General features: G+C 40.9%; 1 protein-coding gene across 5 annotated transcripts in view; it reads right to left on the bottom strand.

The window, feature by feature from the left end:
- Positions 1-20,001, bottom strand: part of cep295 (centrosomal protein 295) — a 67,649-nt gene extending 47,648 nt beyond the window's left edge. For all 5 annotated transcript variants that reach the window (XM_033022419.1, XM_033022421.1, XM_033022418.1 and 2 more), the window contains exons 1-8: positions 19,924-20,001; positions 17,131-17,249; positions 14,660-14,860; positions 13,364-13,488; positions 9,353-9,446; positions 7,933-8,046; positions 5,478-5,618; positions 4,662-4,845 (exon numbers count right to left, since the gene is read on the bottom strand). In XM_033022419.1, coding sequence (XP_032878310.1) covers positions 4,662-4,845; positions 5,478-5,618; positions 7,933-8,046; positions 9,353-9,446; positions 13,364-13,488; positions 14,660-14,860; positions 17,131-17,247 — 976 coding nt within the window. In that variant the 5' untranslated portion in view covers positions 17,248-17,249; positions 19,924-20,001. The remainder of the gene's footprint in view (positions 1-4,661; positions 4,846-5,477; positions 5,619-7,932; positions 8,047-9,352; positions 9,447-13,363; positions 13,489-14,659; positions 14,861-17,130; positions 17,250-19,923) is intronic.
- Between the last annotated feature and the right edge of the window lie 2,157 nt (positions 20,002-22,158).

Raw genomic sequence — 22,158 nt, forward strand, 5'->3', positions numbered from 1 at the left:
CCCGTCACACATTCCTTTTCCCTTCTCCCCCTCCCACACATGAAGAGGAGGGAGAGGGAGTGCTTGGGGATGAGGGGAAATGAGCTGCGCCTGCTAATTAGGGGGTATGGGTGAGTGGTGGAATATTGTGTTGGGGAACGGGTTGCGTTGAGGGAACAGGTGAGTGGTGGAATATTGCGTTGGGGAATGAGTTGTGTTGGGGGACCAGGCCTCCCATGTGACTGGGACCCAACGGGTCCCACTTAGTCTAGTAGTGTACAAAAATATATCAAAGTGCTTCATGATACCAATAAACAAAATTAATGCAAGTAAAAGGTAGTTTAGGCCAGCTGAGCAAAAGCTTAGTAAAAAATGCACCTTGGATGAAGAAAGAAGCTTGGTAAGAAAAGTCCAAAGCATTGAACCTAGGCAACTATTTCCCAAAGGAAACATAGAAAATAGGTACAAGAAGAGGCCATTTGGCCCTTTGAGCCAGCACCGCTATTCATTGTGATCATGGCTGATCATCCACAATCAGTAACCCGTGCCTGCCTTCTCCCCATATCCCTTGATTCCACTAGCCCCTAGAGCTCTATCTAACTCTTTTAAATTCATCCAGTGAATTGGCCTCTACTGCCTTCTGTGGCACAGAATTCCACAAATTCACAACTCTGGGTGAAAAAGTTTTTTCTCATCTCAGTTTTAAATGGCCTCCCATTTGTTCTTAGACTGTGGCCCCTGGTTCTGGACTTCCCCAACATTGGGAATATTTTTCCTGCATCTAGCTTGTCCAGTCCTTTTATAATGTTATACCTTTCTATCTCATCCTTCGAAATTCCAGTGAATACAAGCCCAGTCCTTCCAATATTTCCTCATATGACAGTCCCGCCATCCTGTGGATTAACCTCGTAAACCTATGCTGCACAAACTCAAAAGCAAGGATGTCCTTCCTCAAATTAGGAAACCAGAACTGCACACAATAATCCAGATGTGATCTCACCAGGGCCCTGTACAACTGCAGAAGGACCTCTTTACTCCTATATTCAAATCCTCTCGTTATGAAGACCAACATGCCCTTAGCTTTCTTGATTGCCTGCTGTACCTGCATGTTTATTTTCAGTGACTGGTATACAAGGACACCCAGGTCTTGTTGCACTTCTCTTTTTCCTAATCTGACACCGTTGAGATAATAATCTGCCTCCTTGTTCTTGCTGCCAAAATGGATAACCTCACATTTTATCTACATTATACTGCATACAAGGAAAGCAGAAATTTAAAGATTGTTCAAAATAAGGTTGGAAAAAAACCTTTTTTTCAAATAAAAGTGATACATTTCAATACCAGATTCATTTTTTTTCTACACAGTTCCACATCACATGTATATAAAGATTCCTTGGAGTCTAAATAGATACATGTTAAAAGGTGGCTAAAAGCGGGATAATAAACTGGTTAAAATTGCTTGTACATACAGAACACAAGAACAGGAAAGTCAGAACTGTGTATAACACTAAATAGGTCTCAGTTGGAATACTGCATGCAGCTTTAATAAGATAAGATAAGATAAGATAACCTTTAATGTCATTCAGACCGAAGTCTGAACGAAATTGAAGCAGTCATACATACAATACAATACAATAAAAAACAACAATAAACACATATTAACATCCACCACAGTGAGTCCACCCAACATCTCCTCACTGTGATGGAGGCAAGTCTTAGGTCTCCAGTCTCTTCCCTCCTCTTCTCCCTCTGCGCTGAGGCGATACCCCCCGGGCGATGTTAAAACCTGTCCCGCGGCTCAAACACCGCGGCCCGGGGTGGTCGAAGCTGCCGCCCACCAGTCCTGCTGACGCAGCCGCTGGCCCGCGGCCGAACCCCGGACTCAGGCCACCACCGCCAGAACACCGTCCAAGCCACCGGAGCACCGTTCCAGCCCCGAGCCGGATCGCCCTCACGTGAGTACTGCCACCGTCTCAGCCTCGCGCCAGGCCGCCCCGACTGGGCGCCGCTCCTCCCTCGGGCTGGGCCGCCCCGACCGGGCGCCGCTCCTCCCTCGGGCTGGGCCGCCCCGACTGGGCGCCGCTCCTCCCTCGGGCCGGGCTGCCCCGACCGGGCGCCGCTCCTCCCTCGGGCCGGGCCGCCCCGACCGGGCGCCGCTCCTCCCTCGGGCTGGGCCGCCCCGACTGGGCGCCGCTCCTCCCTCGGGCCGGGCCGCCCCGACTGGGCGCCGCTCCTCCCTCGGGCTGGGCCGCCCCGACTGGGCGCCGTACCTCCCCGAGCTCGGCCACTCCTCACGGGAGCGTCACAGCCCCTCACGGAAGCCCTGTTCCAGCCCCGAGCCGGGCCGCCCTCACGAGAGCGAGCTCAGGGCGAGTCCTGGCGGGCTCTGCCTCCTGAGCCTCGAGGTCGCCAGCTCCGCCATTAGGCCTCAGCGCAGACGGAGGCAGAGAAGGGGAATACGACAAAAAGTCGCATTCCCCCGCAGGGAGAGACAGCAAGCCCCGTTTCAACCCCCCCCCCCCCCCAAAACAGAAACTAAAAACCAAAACTAGACTAACCAAAACGAAAATAAACAACACAAAAAACACAAAACAAACAGGACTGCCGGAGAGCCGCTGCAGCAAGAGCCGCGCCGCCACTAGGGACGTCATTGCATTATAGCAAAAATGAGCCATGAAAATACACAGCACTGAAACAGAAAACATGGAGAATATGGATAGGTGATGTTTCAGGTTTGGACCCTCATGGCTGATTGTGGTGGGAAAGAGGAAAATAAATAACCCTGGAAAAGAGATGGGGCAGGACAGTCTGGTATGGGACAGGTGGGTAAGGGCAAGGGGATTTGGATAGGCTGACGGTTGGACTAACACGAGAGATGAAAAAAACTAAAGATTTGAGATAAGGATAGAAGAGCTGCATATTGTAAAGCCAGTGCAAGAAATGCTGATAGAAAGAGAGGGAAACAGAGAAATGGGTGCGAGTCCAGTTGGGGCACAGGGAAGTTGAGGGGGGGGGGGCGGGGGGGGGGGGGGGGGGGGGGGGGGTGGTGGAGGTATGGTAAGGTATTTAAAATTGGAGAATGCATTGTTCATTCTGTCAGGTTGTAAGCTACCCTAGCAGACCGAGGTGTTGGTTTTTGTAAACCAGCATCTGCAGACCAAGATGCCTACCAGAGCTAGATCCATGTGCCTGCGATTGGCCATTATCCCGTTAAACCTTTGTGATCCATATATCTATCCAAATATCTTAACCATTGTAATTGTTCCTGCCTCTACATCCTCCTCTGACAGTTCTTTCCCCATACCCCAAATCCTGCGTGAAAATGTTGCCCCCTGCATCCCTTTTAAATCTTTCCCATATTACCTTACATCTGTGTGCTTTATTTTTGGACTCGCCTATCCTAGAAAAAAGACTATTACCTCAATTATCTATGTCCCTTAATTTTCTATATATCCATTAGGTCACCGTCAGCCTCCTACTCTACAAGAAGAATGTCCCAGCCCATCTAGTTTTTCCTTACAACTCCAGCTCTCCAGTCTCAATAATATCCTTGTGAATCTGTTCTGCATCCTTTACAGCTTAATGATATATAGCTGGGCAACAGAACTGTGCACGGTACACCATGTGTGATCTCACCAACGGCATGTAAAGTTCTAATAGGTTGCATTATAACATCCTAACTCCTGTACTCAAGGCCCTGAGAAAAGAGGGCAAGCATGCCATAACCTTTCTTCACCACCGTATTGCCACTTTCACAAAACGACATACCTGCATTTCAAGGTCTCCCTGTTCTATTACATTCTGAAGAAATCCTGTGCAAGTCCTCCACTGGTTTAACTCGTCAAAATGCATTTATCAAATTTAAATTTATTTTCATAACTTGGTGAAAAGTCCAAGCAGTTATAATTGACAGGCCTGATTTACATAATATTAGCATGCAGTATACGTCAAACTAATAGGCAAAAGATGGGAGGGAACAGCAAGAAATTCTATGGCATTTTCATGCAACTCACATTAAATGCTGTGGAGGTATGCAAGAATCATTCATTAGTGCCTAAATCTGAGTATCCTACCCTACACATACACCTCTGTATGTTATTGTATTAAACAGAAAATATCCTTTGGAGAAGGGAACCTTTCCTAAATTGGGTGTGCTTATGGCCAATGTAAATCTCTAGCCTAGCAAGAGTTATCAAACACGGGATGGGCAACATATACGCAGGAATTACCAGTGATGCCAATGTAGAATGATTCTTTTTTAAACAAATCTATTTCTAGTTATTATTTTCACACTCATCAAAACAATGTCATTTTTACAAGGTATCCCACCATCCAAATATCTCACACGAATTCTTGAATCCCAGACAAACAAGTTCAGAATATCAAACTGAGAAAAATTAAGTTTCACATTCCGACCTTAAAACTGCCATCCTTGCAACTGCCCTGCATCCTTTCACAAATGCACTAATTATTTACACCGCAATGTTGACAATTATCCACAGGTTTTAATCACAAAATATCTCATAGATTTCAGTTGGGTTTTTTTTTTAAAGTGTTAAAATTCTCTAAACTAAACAAACAGCATAATACATAAGCATCATACATAAAAATTGAAATCCAAATCATTTCTGATTTTTTTGGTACAACTCAAACTAACCACGCTCAAGTGTTCTTGAACTTACTTTTATCCTCAGCATACATATCCTCAAATGCAATTTCCATCTCTCTCTGCCGATCTTCTTTTACCTCCACTCTTCTATATGGTGGCTCAAACAGCTGCGGTGGCATTTGAGCCACAGCCTGTCTTCTACGGGTTAGGTCTGCAAGCTGCATTTGTTCCAGCTCCTTTATCAGTCTCTCTTTGTCCTAGGAGAATACTCAAATGAATACTTTTGAATGCATATTGGCACATTTCACATTGTTCCTCAATGATACAGTAATAATTTATGAAATGCATTATTATCCTTCAAGTCACCAATGCAAAACTGTGCAGTAATGAGTTATTTTTAAATTGTAAAAACATTCAGCACCCACCTCTGCCCCTTTTACTACCAAGATATCAAAATGCTGTACGCATCAGAAATTAAATTTAATTTGGAAAAGTTATTTAAAATTTTATACTAACCTTACTGACCTTTTAGTTTTGTATGATCAATGTACATATAACACAGAATACATTTATGCAGCTGAGGCATAATACATCGCTATGACACCGCTTCACATTTAGTTCCGTGACTTGTTCTGGGTGCCCATTGTTGCACACCAGAGAATTTTTTAAATTCCATTTATGTATCAAACAACTCCATCACATATAGTTTGTAAAATACAAGTTAGAGTTGCATGAATGCCACTGAAGAAAATGGCCAGGAAACTTGTGTTCCATTGATCAGATATTTGCTTGGGACTTACACTATAAACATGAATTTCTTAGTACCACATAATAACGTGCTTTATAGTACAATGCTTCTTCCTACATTTTACGGTGGTGCCTTCATTACCTGCGTCAAATGAACTAATTGGAGAGCATGACTGCCTCTCAATCTCGCTTTCTCCAACTGTTCATGCCTCTCCACATCAGCTTCCTGTTTCAATTCTTCCAAGCGCTTTTCTTCCTTTTCAGCAATCAGTTGAGCACTAATCTATGAAAACGGATAGTTACAGCCAGATAGAACACGCACATGGTACAGAATATTTCCACTAATAGTAGAGAATAGTGACCAAGGGTTCACCGTGACCTAGGACAGTGAACAATAAATGATATCCCTTTACCTCTGCAAAGATATTGATTAATATACATGCTACACCAAAAGGGTAACACAAATTATGAATAAGACAACTGAAACAGTGTAGGTAAAATGCTACTTAGAAAAACCCACAATTACAAATAAATATTGCAAAATTCCACACATTTGCAGAAGGGAAAAAAAGGAGTAGTCTTTATTAAATGACAAACATCAGCCACACAAAAAACCCACAAAGCTGGATAAATCACCAATTCTCCTAAATGGAAATCTGCAAAACATTTAATACCCAAAAGGAGATGGGGAAGAAATATGTATAAAGGAGAAGGAACTGAATGATTTTTTAAAAATATTAAAATCGGGGCAGTGACGTTACCGTTTTGGGAAGAATTTCAATAACTTCAGACGTTATTGGCTCAGCAAAGTAGATATGGGAATGGAGTTTCATCAAATAAATGTGTCCCCAAATTAGAGAAGAGAAAAATTTGTGCAAGACCTGAAACAGAGCTGATAAGAAAAATTCAGGACCATTAAGGCAATAATGATCAGAGTATAATAGTTTAGGGAAATAATTAAGAAAACATTTAAACATTTTTTCAGAGCCCAATAATCTTGCTGACTGTGGTTGGTTTCAAAGGGATAAATAGAACACAAGTACTGGACTCACGCGAGTTACTGGGATGGCAGATGGTGTTCCATCATCAAACTCTACACACAATCCTATGGCACATCTTCCCTGCTAGAATTCCCCAGAATAATCACTAATAATAGGTCAGACATGGAACCTGAAGTCTACTTTCAATAGAAATTCCAAGTCAGTGGATAAGCAGCCAAAAGGGAAAATCGCCTTATTTTTCTATGATCATTTTTGTTGTCTTTAATTACTGAATGTCATTAATTAAAAATGTTGAAAATAAGCCTTTAATCAATTCTCATATCGTTTGTGCTCCGAATACCAAAACTATTACAATCACCTGCACTTTTGACAGAGACAAAGCACAGCACCCACTTTCCTGTCAAGGGCTGACATCTGCAGAATGTTGTTTAGGACTAAATCAGTGTCTGGGTTTTGTCATCAATGCAAGTGAGCAGAGAGAGAGAGCCATCAAGATCAGTTTTATGCATCTAAACCAGGCCGGTGGTCTGAAATGCATCCGTCCATTTTCCTTTACAGATGCCACGTGATCTACTGAGTTCCAGACTCCCCCAATTTTCACTCAGCATCTCAAGAAACATTGTCAATTGTTTACTGTATATTTCTGTCATGGGCAAATCATTCTCAATTCTCCTCTCTCAATAAGGATCTTTGAAATAAAGTAATTGAAGAGAAACATAAAGCCAAATAAAATATTCTGCAGTAGCAATAGGAAATGTGGCAAAAGGTGATTTATGGGGACAAAATAGGAAAATAATACTTTGTATCAGCATTTGCCAGGGAGCAAACAATGATGAGATTAGAAGTTAGTAAAGGGCCTGTCCCACTTAGGTGATTTTTTGGGCGACTACAGGTGACTGCCGCAAAATTTTCAACGTTGAAAATTTTTCGACAGTGGCGACAATTTTTGCTGTCGTCGGTTGTCGTAGGTGTTGTCATAGGTTGTCACCAGGTGTCGTAGGTGAATTCCATTAAAACTAGTCCCTGGCAGTCGCCTAAAGTTTCGCCTAAGTGGGGCAGGCTCTTAAAGCTATGAGAAAGCTAACAAAAACTTTAGTTTATTTCCAAAGAAGATTGAAATGGACTGAAGTTAAATTTATATTAACCTTGTTTAGATCACTTTGGAATATTATGTACTGCTCATGAATCAGAAATGCAATGGAAGAATTAGGGAGGATTTGAAGTTCTACTCAGCTGAAATCAAGAAGAGATACACAGTCACTATTTCATTTCACTTGACAAGGATTGGGTATTTCCCTCGTAAAAAACAATGTTTTTTTAAAATCAACGGAAATCATTAAGGAATTAAAAGTGTCACTTAATACCAAAGGAAGTGGCTCAGCAAAACAGAACAGAAATATTACAGAATAACTAGATCCGCACAAGGATACAGATAATAGTAGTTTATGCTGATTGAGCCACCTTAATAAAGATGAAATCTCAAATGAAGCGTAAAATGCTAACATGGTCTGGTTGGACCAAATATTTAGCGACTGTGCATTTTATTGTTTTTTATTATTAAATTGCAATTGGTCGTGTTCATGTTAATCAGATTACCTGCTTTGTGGTTATTTCCTTGCTTACGCAAGGCTCAGGCAGATGGTAGTGTGTGGCAGAGAAGCTGTCAATATCATACATCTTCACTGTTGGGTACTTTGGAACTTCAAGATCCTAGAATTTGAAAATATTATAAAACTGCCTCAAGAAGGTAATTATATAATTGCAATTAGATATCACCTTTAAAAACATACATTAGACTGTTGAAATTAACTTCAAAATGTTTTTGCGCCACTCACTTAACTATTCAATTGCACACAGTTCTAATTAAATGTTCTAATGAGCAGTCCCAGTTCCAACAAACTAATTTTGTAATTTTCTGCCAACCAGGCAAAAAGTGAAATCATGCCGGTGCTATCCCCCATCAAGCAATCCGCAATTGTGAACTTCAATAATTTTACTCACAAGCATCACATCTACCACTATATGCTTATTTTCATTTGCAACTGCATCACATTTTTTCCTAATTTTTTTAAATTTTGACTTGAAGTTCCATTAAACTCTCATGCAAAAATCAAATCCATTTGCGCATGCTCCCTTGGATGTCAATGCATTTTGTCAAAATTAAATATTTATAATTTTAAAAAGAAAAAATATAGCAACTTCCTATTAATGTATTGAGAATGTGTTTGAAATCCAAGTCTTTGAAGTGGCAATCAAGGCACTGTCCAATTGGCATGATTCTGTTCATATTTTGAGTGGGTAAAAACTATTAATATTTATTGCAGAGGGCAGAAAGGAGAAAAGTACAGAAAAACTCTAAATTATTTCCATTTTACTACAGTTTGAGTTGAGAAATTACAATGCTAGGATTAGTTTAGAGATATAGCATGGAAATAGGCTCTTCTTGCAGAGTCCACGTCGTTCATCGGTTCACACTAACTCTATGTTATCCCACTTTCTCACCCACTCCCTACACATTAAGGGAAATTTACAGAGGCCAATTAATCTCCAAATCTGCACATTGTTGGAATGTGGAAGAAACCAGACACAGGGAGAAAACCCATGCAGTCATAGGGAGAACCTTGCCAATTCCACATAGACAGCACCCAAGGTCAGGATCAAATCCAGGTCTCTGGCACTGAGGTGGCAGGTTTACCAGCTGCACCACTGTACTGTCCAATGCTATTGATCAATTATGATTTCACAAGCAGGAGGAAAGCAAATGAAAACTTTACATTTTTTAATTAATTTTATAAATGAACAAATTATATCTCCATCTATTTAAATAACATTCTCCTGCAACATGTACTGGCATTCTATTGGCATTTAAAAGTTGCAGTGTTACAACTTAAGATTCAGTTTGGTTTTGGTTGTAATGTAATACAAAGATATTAGATAGCATAGATATTAGATGGTTGTGTCAAATTGGACAGCACTTCTAAATTAATTTAAAATATTTTTTTGTTGAAGTACTTACAGCAAAGGGATCTGGTGGAGGTGGTGGAAGATGTGCAATTGTCATTGCTCTTTGCTTCTCGATCAATAATGCTTTATTGCGAGTTTTAATATGTCTGAATGAAGAGGTATAAATAAATAATTTTAAATGCAAGCACAAAATTAGTCTCTTTTTACAATGGTTTAATAATATATTATAAACATAAAAATCCTTCCAGTACCAAACCTTAAAGAATTTATGGTGCATTTAAAAAAATAATAATAATTGGTACTCTTTCTTTACATGCACTTCAGCTTGAAAGATAAATAGGGCAGCATACTAGACCACCTGCTGTACTGTAAAAGCAAGGTGTGGGGATAGGGCAAAAATGTAAATGGAGAGCACTGTGCCCAAGCAAACTATTCATAACAGAAACAAACAACATTAGTATATGGCTAATGATCAGCAGAAGAGGAAGAAAGGTAAATCAGAGGTGTCAGTATTACCACTGAACAAAGGGGGCTATGAGGGAGGAGCTGACCAAAGTTGACTGGAAAGATACCCTAGCAGGGATGACAGTGGATCAACAATGGCAGGTATTTCTGGAAATAGTACAGAAGGTGCAGGATCAGTTCATTCCAAAGAGGAAGAAAGATTCCAAGGGGAGTAAGAGGCGACCGTGGCTGACAAGGGAATTCAGGGACAGTATAAAAATAAAGGAGAAGTAATACAACATAGCAAAGGTGAGCAGGAAGCCAGGGGATTGGGTAACGTTTAAAGAGCAACTGAAGATAACTAAAAAAGGGCAATATGGGGAGAGTAGGAATGGTACGAAAGTAAGCTAGCCAAGAATATAAAGGAGAATAGTAAAAGCTTCTTTAGGTATGTGAAGAGGAAAAAATTAGTTAAGACCAAAGCTGGATCTTTGAAGACTGAAAAGGGTGAATTTATTATGGGGAACAAGGAAATGGCAGATGAGTTGAACAGGTACTTCGGATCCGTCTTCACTAAGGAGAACACAAACAATCTTCCTGATGTACTAGCCAGGGGATCTGGGGTGACGAAGGAACTGAAGGAAATCCACATTAGGCAGGAAATGGTGTTGGGTAGACTGATGGGACTGAAGGCTGATAAATCCCCAGGGCCTGATGGTCTGCATCCCAAGGAAGTGGCTCTAGAAATCGTGGACACATTGGTGATCATTTTCCAATGTTCTATAGATTCAGGATCAGTTCCTGTGGATTGGAGGGTAGCTAATGTTATCCCACTTTTTAAGAAAGGCGGGAGAGAGAAAGCAAGGAATTATAGACCATTTAGCCTGACCGCTGGTGGGGAAGATGCTGGAGTCAATCATAAGAGATGAAATAGCAGCACATTTGGACAGCAGTAACAGGATCGGTCTGAGTCAGTATGGATTTACGAAGAGGAAATCATGCTTGACTAATCTTCTGGAATATTTTTGAGGATGTAACTGGGAAAATGGACATGGGAGAGCCAGTGGATGTAGTGTACCTGGACTTTTAGAAAACATTTGATAAGGTCCCACATAGGAGATTAGCGGGCAAAATTAGGGCACATGGTATTGGGGGTGGAGTGCCGACATGGATAGAAAATTGGTTGGCAGACAGGAAACAATGAGTAGGGATTAACAGGTCCCTTTCAGAATGGCAGGCAGTGACTAGTGGGGTACCGCAAGGCTCGGTGCTGGGACCTCAGCTATTTACAATATATATTAATGATTTAGATGAAGGGATTAAAAGTAACATTAGAAAATTTGCAGATGACACAAAGCTGGGTGGCAGTGTGAACTGTGAGGAGGATGCTATGAGAATGCAGGGTGACTTGGAATTGTTGGGTGAGTGGGCAGATGCATGGTAGATGCAGTTTAATGTGGATAAATGTGAGGTCATCCACTTTGGTAGCAAAAACAGGAAGGAGTATTATTATCTAAATTGTGTCAAGTTGGGAAAAGGGGAAGTACAACAGGGTCTGGGGGTCCTTGTTCATCAGTCAATGAAAGTAAGCATGCAGGTACAGCAGGCAGTGAAGAAAGTGAATGGCATGTTGGCCTTCATAACAAGAGGAGTTGAGTCTACGAGCAAAGAGGTCCTTCTGCAGTTGTACAGGGCCGGAATGAGACCACACCTGGAGTATTGTGTGCAGTTTTGGTTTCCAAATTTGAGGAAGGGCATTCTTGCTATTGAGGGAGTGCAGCGTAGGTTCACAAGGTTAATGCCCGGGATGGCGGGACTGTCATATGCTGAGAGAATGGAGTGGCTGGGCTTGTATAATCTGGAATTTAGAAGGATGAGAGGAGATCTTATTGAAACATACAAGATTATTAAGGGTTTGGACACACTAGAGGCAGGAAACATGTTCCCGAATGTTGGGGGAATCCAGAACCAGGGGCCACAGTTTAAGAATAAGGGGTTAGCCATCTAGAATGGAGATGAGGAAACACTTTTTCACACAGTCTGTAGAATTCTGCGCCTCAGAGGGCGGTGGAGGCCGGTTCTTTGGAAACTTTGGAGCTAGATAGGGCTCTTGAAGATAGCGGTCAGGATATATAGGGAGAAGGCAGGAACGGGGTACTGATTGTGGATGATCAGCCATGATCACATTGAATGGAGGTGCTGGCTTGAAGGGCTGTATGGCCTACTCCTGCACGTATTGTCTAAGACCAAGGTAATAAAACAAATACTAATGATTTCTATTGAAAACATCTGATGGCACCTGGCCAAAATTCTACAGCAGACAAGGGCTGCGAATAACACAATTTCAAACTTATGCATTCCTAATCAGCAGTCTAAGTGGCATTTTGACATTAATGCAGGATCTCCACCTCACTCAGACCAACACCTGGAAGTAAAATAAGGAAATATTCCTCGGGTAGCTAGTTGTCCTCTTATACTTCAAAACATTTATGATTGCTGTTTCCATCCTCTTCCCGGCTGCTAATTTCCAGGCCAAAATCACCTGTCCCGCATTGTTTTTTTCCTATATTTAAAAAAATCAAACCCTCCAAATTTATCTCTGGCCTTTGTTACAATTATCTTCCAACTAAAAATCCCCCTAATCTGTGTTCACCAATTACCTACCATACTTTGTCCTGCCTCTCCTCTTTCCCAGCTTTCTTCCAGCCCCACCTTACAATCAGCCTGAAGAAGAGTCCTGACCCTAAACAGCATCTCCCGAGGTGCTGCCTGTGAGTTACTCCAGCACTTTGTATCCTTTTGCATAACCAATATCTAAAAATCCTTGTTTCTATCATCTGTCCCACAATTAGCCTCTCTATCACTTGCCAACTAAAATCCTGTTGATCAACCACCAATTCCCACTCCTTGCCAACGTTGGTCTGCTACCATCATCTCCCTGAAGTCATCTTTTATCTGCATGAAATCATCATCCTCATGTGGCAGATCTCCACTACAACTAATGCATCTGTCCAAACCACCCTTTTCAACTTGGCTCTTGATCATTCCCTTATGATCCTTTCTCCAACTCACTAGCTTTTTAAATTTCTGCACTAGTAGCAGAACAGAATCAAATCTACCATTCATGGTATATTGGGTTATTGAGAGCAGCTTTAATTTACTTTTTTTTTTTTTTAACTTTTGGGCAACCGGCTTCCTAATTAATGTTCCAATTAAAATACAGCCCAAGAGTTATCACCAGCGGAGCTTGGCTGCAACCCTGATTAGAACAACAATCTCAGCCTCATTGTGCTTCACTACCATGACAACATAAATGATATTGATTCAACCTACATTAAAATATGGAGTGTAAGAAATTTACTTTTTAAAGGCTACTCTATGTTTTTATAAACAAATGGAATCCTTGGGATCCTTATCAAATTACATACCTGGTCCAAAATACTTATTGAAAGCAGAAGGAAGCACAAAAGTCATAAGTATCTGGACATTAATCATGATGCATTATGTGGTATATTAAGTCATAGAACATTTTTGCCAAAATACTTGAGTTTGTTAAATAACAGTGAACAGATTACATAACAGAAACAATACATTTCAATTCATACAAACAATAGCAAACCTGGTTTGAGCTTCATGATCTTTTTCTCTTTGCTGCTTTAACTCCATTAAAGCTTCTCTATGCCTTTTCTCAGCTTTTTCTCTATTAACTGCTACCCGAATTGATTGCATTTTCAAGTCTGGTTCCTTACAAGGAAAATATATAAAAAAATTAAAAATATGAGGACACCAATACACATTTTCTATGGTGGGAATTGATAAGCAGTATGCAAAGATCAATAATGAAGATCAAGAAAATCATTTTATGCAAACTAATAACATCTTGCTTTTACTTTATTAGTCCTACTTTTCAGAACTTAATATAAAAGCCAGAAAAATAGCCAACTGAAAATATTGAAAAAACATAACATTTTAAAGCTGAAACGGTTGATTAACAAAATATGCAACGATAAATCCAATCTTATCATGGATACAAGAATATAATTGCTTCCGTTTGATTAAAAAAAAGTTAACTAGACAAGCTTGCCTATGATACAACCCAAAATGAAAATGTGGACCCTTTAGTATCATGACTGCAAAATCATGCTGGTTGTAGCTTTTTAAAATCTTAAAACCACGTGGTTGTTTGAGTTCAAATAAGTGTAATATATGCATCTTTAGACGTAAAGCATTCTTAATTTAAAAAACTGCACGGTCCTGATTATACGTCATTTAATGCTTAATTAAATGTTTAAAAAATGATCAATGACAAACTGGAATGCAATTCCTGTAATCTACTATCTAATAGAGCTACCACCATCTATCTAATAGAGCATGGGGGGAGAGAACTGGTAACTCTTGACATGTTAAGACACGTGTTAGGGAGCCTAGCACCAGAGGGCACAGCCGGAGAATATAAAAGGATGTACCTTTATAAAGGAGAGAAGGAACAATTTCTTAAGTGAGAGGGCAGTAAATTTGTGGAATTCATTGTCATACACTGTGGAAGTCAAGCAATTGGGTATTTTTAAAACATATTGAGAGGTTCTTGATTAGTAAGGGCGTTAAAGGTCACAGGGAGAAGGTAGGAGAATGGGGATGAGAGAAAAAGATATATCAGCCATGATTGAAAGGCGGAGTAGACTCGATATGCCGAATGGCCTAATTCTGCTTCTATGACTTATGAACTCTATGAAAAGTAAATGGAATCCACATGCCAATTTTGGCAAACCTCAAAAGTGAAGTCAAATGGACAATTATTTAAATCACCCAATAAGAACAGAATTGCAAGGTGAACAAAAGTTTAAATGCCAAAATGATTCTTCTGTAAACTTGTCAGGTTAGTTCCAGATAAAGGACAGAAAGAAAAATTACTTACATTTTCTTGAGCTTGTCTGTGCCCCTCACCCACTGTCTTTAAACTACCGAGATATAATTTCTCGAGACACTTTGTTTTTTCTCCTTGTGCCATTTGCCATTCAGCCTTTAACTCAGTTGCTAGTTGCTCAAGTTGTTCATTACGGCACTGCTTTACCTTTTCTCGGATTTGTACAGCAATGAAGCGCTCTTGTTCTCTGACCTGTACCATAACCAATTAAGGAATTTTAAAAGTATTCACCTTAGCCATGGCTACCATACATGTTTCCGTACATTTCTTTGAAGTATACAGCTAAGACGTCTTTTTCCTCCTTGTCTTTTCTTTCTTTTTCACTTTTAATTTAAATTTTAATTTCAAGTTTTCATGTACCTCGTTGTGTGTTGTGACTGTTGGCAGCCCAATTTCCCTTCGTGGATGAATAAAGTTCTATCGGTAAGTGGTATAGTATATTGGAACTCTAATTGGATCATTATCATCATAACTTCACTTATTCCCAAAAAACTAGAGATAAATAAATTACAATGGACATACATTTACAATTGCTGCAAGCTTTTCATCCTGGCTTATAATCAGCTGCTGTGGCCAGCCATATAGTTGTAACTAACCATCTTTTCACAAAGGTCAAACATCTAAGTACAGATTGTTCTGCATTCAATAACACAAATAGGATATAAAATTAGCTATTTATATTATACAGGTCAAATTGGTTATAACGTGATTTCAATTGGGAATAGAGAATCATTAAAGTTTACTTTGGAAATTCACAAGCAGAAAACAAAGCTTTCCTAGTTTTAAACACCATGGGGAAAATAAACCAGTTTCCAGAGAACATCCCACACCTATGAGACACTATCATCTCTTAAGAACATAGCTACAACTTAAAAAGTGGGTGGCAATCGAAAGTGACAAGCAATCATTACTATTGACACTTGTGCAACAAACAGTATGCTATTAAACAAAGTAACATACAGTGTTTGGTAATTTTAGCTTGCAGAAACAAAAATGTATTGCTACTGTAAAAAACTTTATTTTTGAAAATCCCCCAGGAAAATTGCTTGTTTTTGAATCAGCCCCTAAACCCCTTTTGCCCCATTATCTTTAATTATATGATTTTCTACGAGGTTTCCTAGGCACACAACTATCAGATGATAGTGGAACTACCTGTGTAATGCTATAATACATGTTTCCACAATATGAATTGGATTTAATGTGATCGATAAATAAGGAAACACTATTTGTATTATGTGCGTTGAATTGGTTATAAGGAAATTTTGATCGAGACTGGAAAACCACTTAAATTTTAATCTGGAAATTGGCAAGCATAAAACAAGGTGTCTTGAATTAAAAATGTTTCCATTTATCCTCCCCACACTCAGACACCCTTGTCCCTCAAGAACACAGCTGCTCTTTCATTGGAGGATATTGGAATTGACACGCATCTGCTTCTATTAACACTTGTGTAATATTACTTTTAAACAATGTAACATATAACCTTCAACATTTTAGCTTGCAGTAAGATATAAATTTATAGTTGTTAAAAAAACCTTAATTTTTCAAAATCCTGCAGCGAAAAATAACACGAGTCTAAAATACCCAGCCCAAATCTTTCCCCTTGACACAATTGTTTTTATATGACTATCTATATACTTAAAAGTGTGTGTGTGTGTGTGTGTGCGCGCGCGCGATCACATCTTCTCGAAAAACGACGAGCTAACGGTAACATTTTTACATATTCCGGGAGAGATTTTTCCCCATAGCGTCCGAAATTTCTCGAGTTATTACTGAAAATGTCAAAAAACTGACAAAACTTTGAAGTAAAAACTACTGTCTTTCGCTGATGACGTCACACACCCCGCCCCCCCTCCTCTCCCCAAGCCCCTCCCCTCTCCCCCTATCTGCCCCCTCTTTCTCTATGCCCACCACCCTCCCTCGCCCTCTCTAGACGTGCCTGCGAGTTGGGGGCTATGCGTGAGTGGATAAGGCGGGGATGGGGTAAAAGGAGCGAATGAATAATATTAATATATCAAGGGGGTGGCGTGTGCATGTGACGCCGCAGGCCAGCCCCCCCCCCCCCCCACCCACCCCCTGCAACCACGCGTTGAGGGGACGTGACCCAACGGGTCCCACTTGGTCTACCTTTCTATAATATGAGGTTTCTTCGAAATGCAACAATCACATTACAGTAGAACCACCTGTAATTCAAGTGAATAAAGGGCTTTATAGAATATCGACATATTTTGAATAAATAGAAGCTACATTTAACTGCCTATTTCAAATCTGGATTCCAGTCCATCCCCACACAACAACAAAAGACAGGGGGGGAAAAGGACTAAATATCCCCTCAAAAGGAGTATAAAAAGGAAACTTAAACTTAAAGGAGTATAAAAATAAATACTTAAATGCTATACATCAATCTTCATTTTAATTGGATGAGCAATTTCTAACTGATTGGTGCCTCTAAGTAATTATACCTGTTTTATTCTTAACCTCCTCCTCCTTTCATGTTCTTCTTTTATCAAAAGTGCTTCTTCATTTGGACTAAGATGGAAGCCACTCAACTTGGCAACTTTTCTTTTCATTTTTCTCATATCTATCAGGGATAAAAAGTTATAAAAATAAGTTTCTATTTACCATCTTTTGAAGAGAGTTTAAAATGCAAAATATCAATGCAAAAGAACCAATGTATCTATTCTCAAATTCCTTGAGTACATATCATTCAGAATTTGAAATATTTTTCCAAAGGGGTCAATGTGCAATTCTTTCTAAAGACCTGATCAAACTGGTCACCTTGACTTCAGTAGTCTGGTGATCAAAGCATAAGTGTTACTGGTACTAATTACATTTACTAAACTTGGTCTGAAGAAAAGCCATCTGTCTTTCTTTTTGCAGATGATGCCTGGCAGGCTGAGCTCCCCCTGTAGTTTGCTTTTTGCTTCAAAGTAACAAGTACTGTTTTTGATAGATCACTTACTGGGATGCTTTTTGTTGTAGACATTATGACAAGTGATTGGGCATCCATTCAAGAAACTAAGGGTTGCTCAGATGCAGAATGGATGTTTGCAGGATTGGGCATGCATTGGAGGAGAAAAAAAACCCAGCTGTGCCAGAACACAGGAAGATGTTAAGGGGATTTGCAGCATTATCCTCACCCCCTTGGCAGTTAATTTGGTAATCCATGGTGATGCGAAACCAATAGACCCACATTCTCATACCAAACAAATTATTTCTTGACTATTCTTTCTCCACTCGGTTATTCTCTTCCCACCTACATGCACAAAGGTTTTGATTGCCTTTGCCACGGCTCTATGCATTTTTTCTCCCCAAGACACACCCAACCAGTTTCCCTCCACCACATCATTATCATCCTCTTCCTCCACCATCCTTCTCCACCAAGCTGAATATTCTTCCATTGAACAACTCTGCTGCCTTCCTCCAAATGACAGCTATGCAACCTGTATAAAATTTACCCATGGACCCTGGTCCCAACATGTTTCAGGTGAAGTCGACCCATAAGAACAGCTCCGTCTTCCCCAAATATTGATGCCAACGTCCCACACGTTCAAACTTACTTCTCCCGGGCAAATCTTTAAGCCACACATTTAATTTTCTAATCTCATCGACCCAATACTAATTTGCTTGTGACTCAGGTAACAATGCGAGAGATTATTACCTTTTTGGTTCTGCTTTTCAATTTAATTCCTACTTGCTCAAAGTATCTCTTTCCTTGTTTTACTTATGTCATTTGTACCAACATGGACCACAACAACTGGATCTACCTCATCCCTCTCTGCAGATCAGATACGATATCTGGAATCCAGGCAGGCAACACAACCTTCAGGACTCTCGATCCTTGAGAGAGAGAATTGTATTTATTCTCCCATCCCCAATTACAACTACGTGTCCCTTCTGCACCCACCCCCCTTCCACACCGACTCTTGGATCCCGTTAAATGCCCCACTCAGTCACACCCTCTTCCTCCCGAACACTGGCCGAATAGGATCCAACATTTAACTAATTACCCATACACTGCCTATAGAAAATATTACTGCTTATTATCAAAATATACTTTTTTTTTTTTTAATATACAGAACATCCAGTCCTTGTTTTAAAGTACGAATCATACTATTTTCCCACAAATCCGAAAAAATTACAGTAATTGTTTCTTAGAAATAAAATGTTGCTTTAAGGAAAAGAGAAGCTGTGTAATCAACAAATTCACCAGCTGGGCCCAGTACCCAGATCCCAAGACACAAAAGAGATGAACCAAAGTTACAGTAGGAACCGCATGATTCACTCCCAGACATAAAATAAATTAATAATCCAACATAGATAAGAAACACAATGCTGGAATAACTCAGGTCATGCAGCATCTCTAGAGAGAAGCTGCCTGGCCTGCTGAGTTACTCCAGCATTTTGAGTCTATCTTCAGTGTAAACAATCAGTTGCAGTTCCTTCCTACATATTAGCTCTCTAACATGCCGGGCTGAAAGCCTTTCAAACACCAATTGCTCAGCGTGTTAAGCGCAGGTGCAGGGCTGACCATCACACCCGTAGACACATCAGCCTGTCCTCTACTTCCATTGCCAGACAGGTAACAGGGCTGGAGAAGTCCAATCATTTAGTTCAGCTTAGTTTATTGCCATGTGTACAGAGGTACAGTTAAAAGCTTTTGTCACCAGCTGCTAACCAGTCAGCGGAAAGACAATACGTGATAACAATCGAGCCATCCACACTGTACAGATACATAAGTGAAAGAGAGAAATGTTGCTGCATGAGTGGAGATTTAAAAAAAGAGTAGTGCGATTGCAATGTGCGATAGTAGATTGCTTCTGTGACCAGCACAACACAAATAGTCGTCTGGCATTGGGCGATAACTAAATAACTGTGCCTCGTAAATGGTCGCCGCGACAACGGCGGAGTCCATCGCCATCGCACAGGGAGGGCCGGCTCGACCTGTGCCAGACATTTACGATCTGAAGAAGGGCCTCGACCCGAAACATCATCCATTCCATCTCCCCGAGAGATGTTTGCTTGCCCGCCCCCGGTGAATTACTCCAGCATTTGATTTTGTGTCTTATCTTCGATGTGAAGTTACCGCCACCTACATACAGTTCCTTTTAGAGACAGAATCTGTGGCGATGCGGCCCGAGGTGAGCAGAATAATTCACGAGGGAGCTGCGCCCACGGCGAGTGTGTTGTGTTGTGTAGTAGTAGTATTATTATTATTATTATTATTATTATTATTTATACACATAAAGACCAACCTTTGCTCTACAGTTCGTATCTCGGCACCGAGCGCTGCTCGCAGCCATTTAATAACGGCGCACGCATTGTGACGTCACGTCCGCGATTTGAAATCAGCGCCAAGCCGGTGCGTCGCGCGGGAGCCGGGAGCGGGAGCGGGAGGAGCTCGAGCTCCGGCCAATGGTTTCGCAGGTGCTGGCCGAGCACTCACACCTCTTGCTCCAGTTGCTATCTGAGCTACCCCTCCCCCCAAACATCTTCATACCAAAGATCTTATAGCACCGCTATAGGATCTTTGCTTCATACCACTCTCGACCCAAAAGCTGGTAGAAAACATTATCTTTCATTGAAGATAGACACAAAATGCTGGGGCTAACTCAGCGGGACGGGCAAGCATCTCTGGAGAGAATGGATGGGTGACGTTGCCAGTGGAGACCCTTCTTCAGACAGTCAGTGTAAACCAGCATCTCCAATTCTTTCCCATACATTCTCTCATTGACCATAGAAAATAATGTGGTACAGAAGAAGACCCGAAACGAGACAATCCTTTGAAAGGGGAGATCCCAAGTCAAAGACCAGGCACAGCTTGGTCTTGTTTTTTTTTTTGTTACGGTCTAGCTGATCTAAAGCACATGTCTTTAGCCAAAGGAAGGAGTTTAAGTGGAAGGCAAAGAAGTTGCTGCGAATGCAAGGAACTGCGGATGACGGGTTACCAAGAAAAAAACGAAGTGCTGGAGTAACTCAGCGGGTCAGACCTCTGGATAGGTGACATTGTTGATTGACTAGACCTTTGATGGAGGCGAGAAATCTGGAATAGAGGTGGGGCAGGACAAAGCCTGGTGAGTGAAGATGGATACAGTGGTGTTCAAGAAGGAACTGCAGATGCTGGAAGATCGAAGGTACACAAAATTGCTGGAGAAACTCAGCGGGTGCAGCAGCATCTATGGAGCGAAGGAAATGGGTGACGTTTCGGGCCGAAACCCTTCTTCAGACTGACAGTGGTGGTGGGGTGTTGATTGGAAAATTGTTGGACAAAGGCCAGAGATTAAAAGACAAAATGTGTGAGATACAGGCAGAAGAGGTGCGAAATGTTAAGCCAGAGAAAGGAATATAGGTGAAAGGAGAGAGGGAAGGGACAAAAGTAGAGACCAAGCATAGACTGACATTTTACTGAACACTTACACTTGGTCTGCCAAACCCTGTCAGTTCATCCAGTTGTTAACCATTTTAACTCCCATTCTTATACTGACCTTTCTCTTCTGGGCCTCCTCCATTGCCAGAGTGAGGCATCATGAGAACTAGAGGAAAGAAAAAGTGTCTCATACTGCTTGGGTAGCATACAAGGTAATAGTATGAACATTGAAGTCACCAATTTTAGATAACTAACTTACAAACACCCTTCTTGTTGTTTCTTTTCTATCTTCCCCCCCCCCCCCCCCTCTTCCATGTGCCCCACCTGGACTTGCACACATTTCTCACATTTCCCATTCACCTGTATTCCTTTTGGCCTCACAATTCGGACCTCTTCTATCTTTTGTTCACGTTTTTGTATTTTCACCTCTGGCCTTTGTCCAACCATTGCCCCCCCCTCCCTGTATCCTCTGATCACTCGCCAGGCTTTGCTCTGCCCTACCTCGCTTCCTGCTTTCTCCTCTCCTACCACAATCGGTCTGAAGACGGGTCCTGACCCAAAACCTCGCCTATCAAGTCAAATTTCACTATACCAATTGGTGTATGTGATAATAAATGTCCTTTGTATCCTTGTATGCTATCTGTGTTATCCAGAGATGCTGCCTGTCCCACTGAGTTATTCCAGCACGATGTGTCTTTTATTTCTCTTAAGCACTACAACTCGGATGTTATCAGGTACAATAGACATCTTGTATAATAGCCATATCATGTATGAATTAAAAACTAACTACTTTGAGGGTGGGTTCTTTGGGAGGAATCTGATGAATCATCTACTGAAAATGTGTGCGGTAGTGCAAACAGTTCCGTTTTTGCAATGGGATGCTGAGCCCTGTTGTCTGTGAGGATAGTTTTTCATTAAACTGCTTCTAACAGTTTATTTTCTGCCATCTGGATATAACAGCAATGTGAAACTTTGCAATTATTGATTACATATTTGGTCATATCTGCAGCATAGCTATCTTCCATATATTATTGTTTCACCAGGTTAATTTTAGGTCCATATTTAGCTTGTATGATGCAGATTCTGATGTGTTTTAACATTTAACTGAAGAAAGATTCACCCT

Source organism: Amblyraja radiata, chromosome 6, assembly GCF_010909765.2.
Source record: "Amblyraja radiata isolate CabotCenter1 chromosome 6, sAmbRad1.1.pri, whole genome shotgun sequence".
NCBI lineage: Eukaryota > Metazoa > Chordata > Chondrichthyes > Rajiformes > Rajidae > Amblyraja > Amblyraja radiata.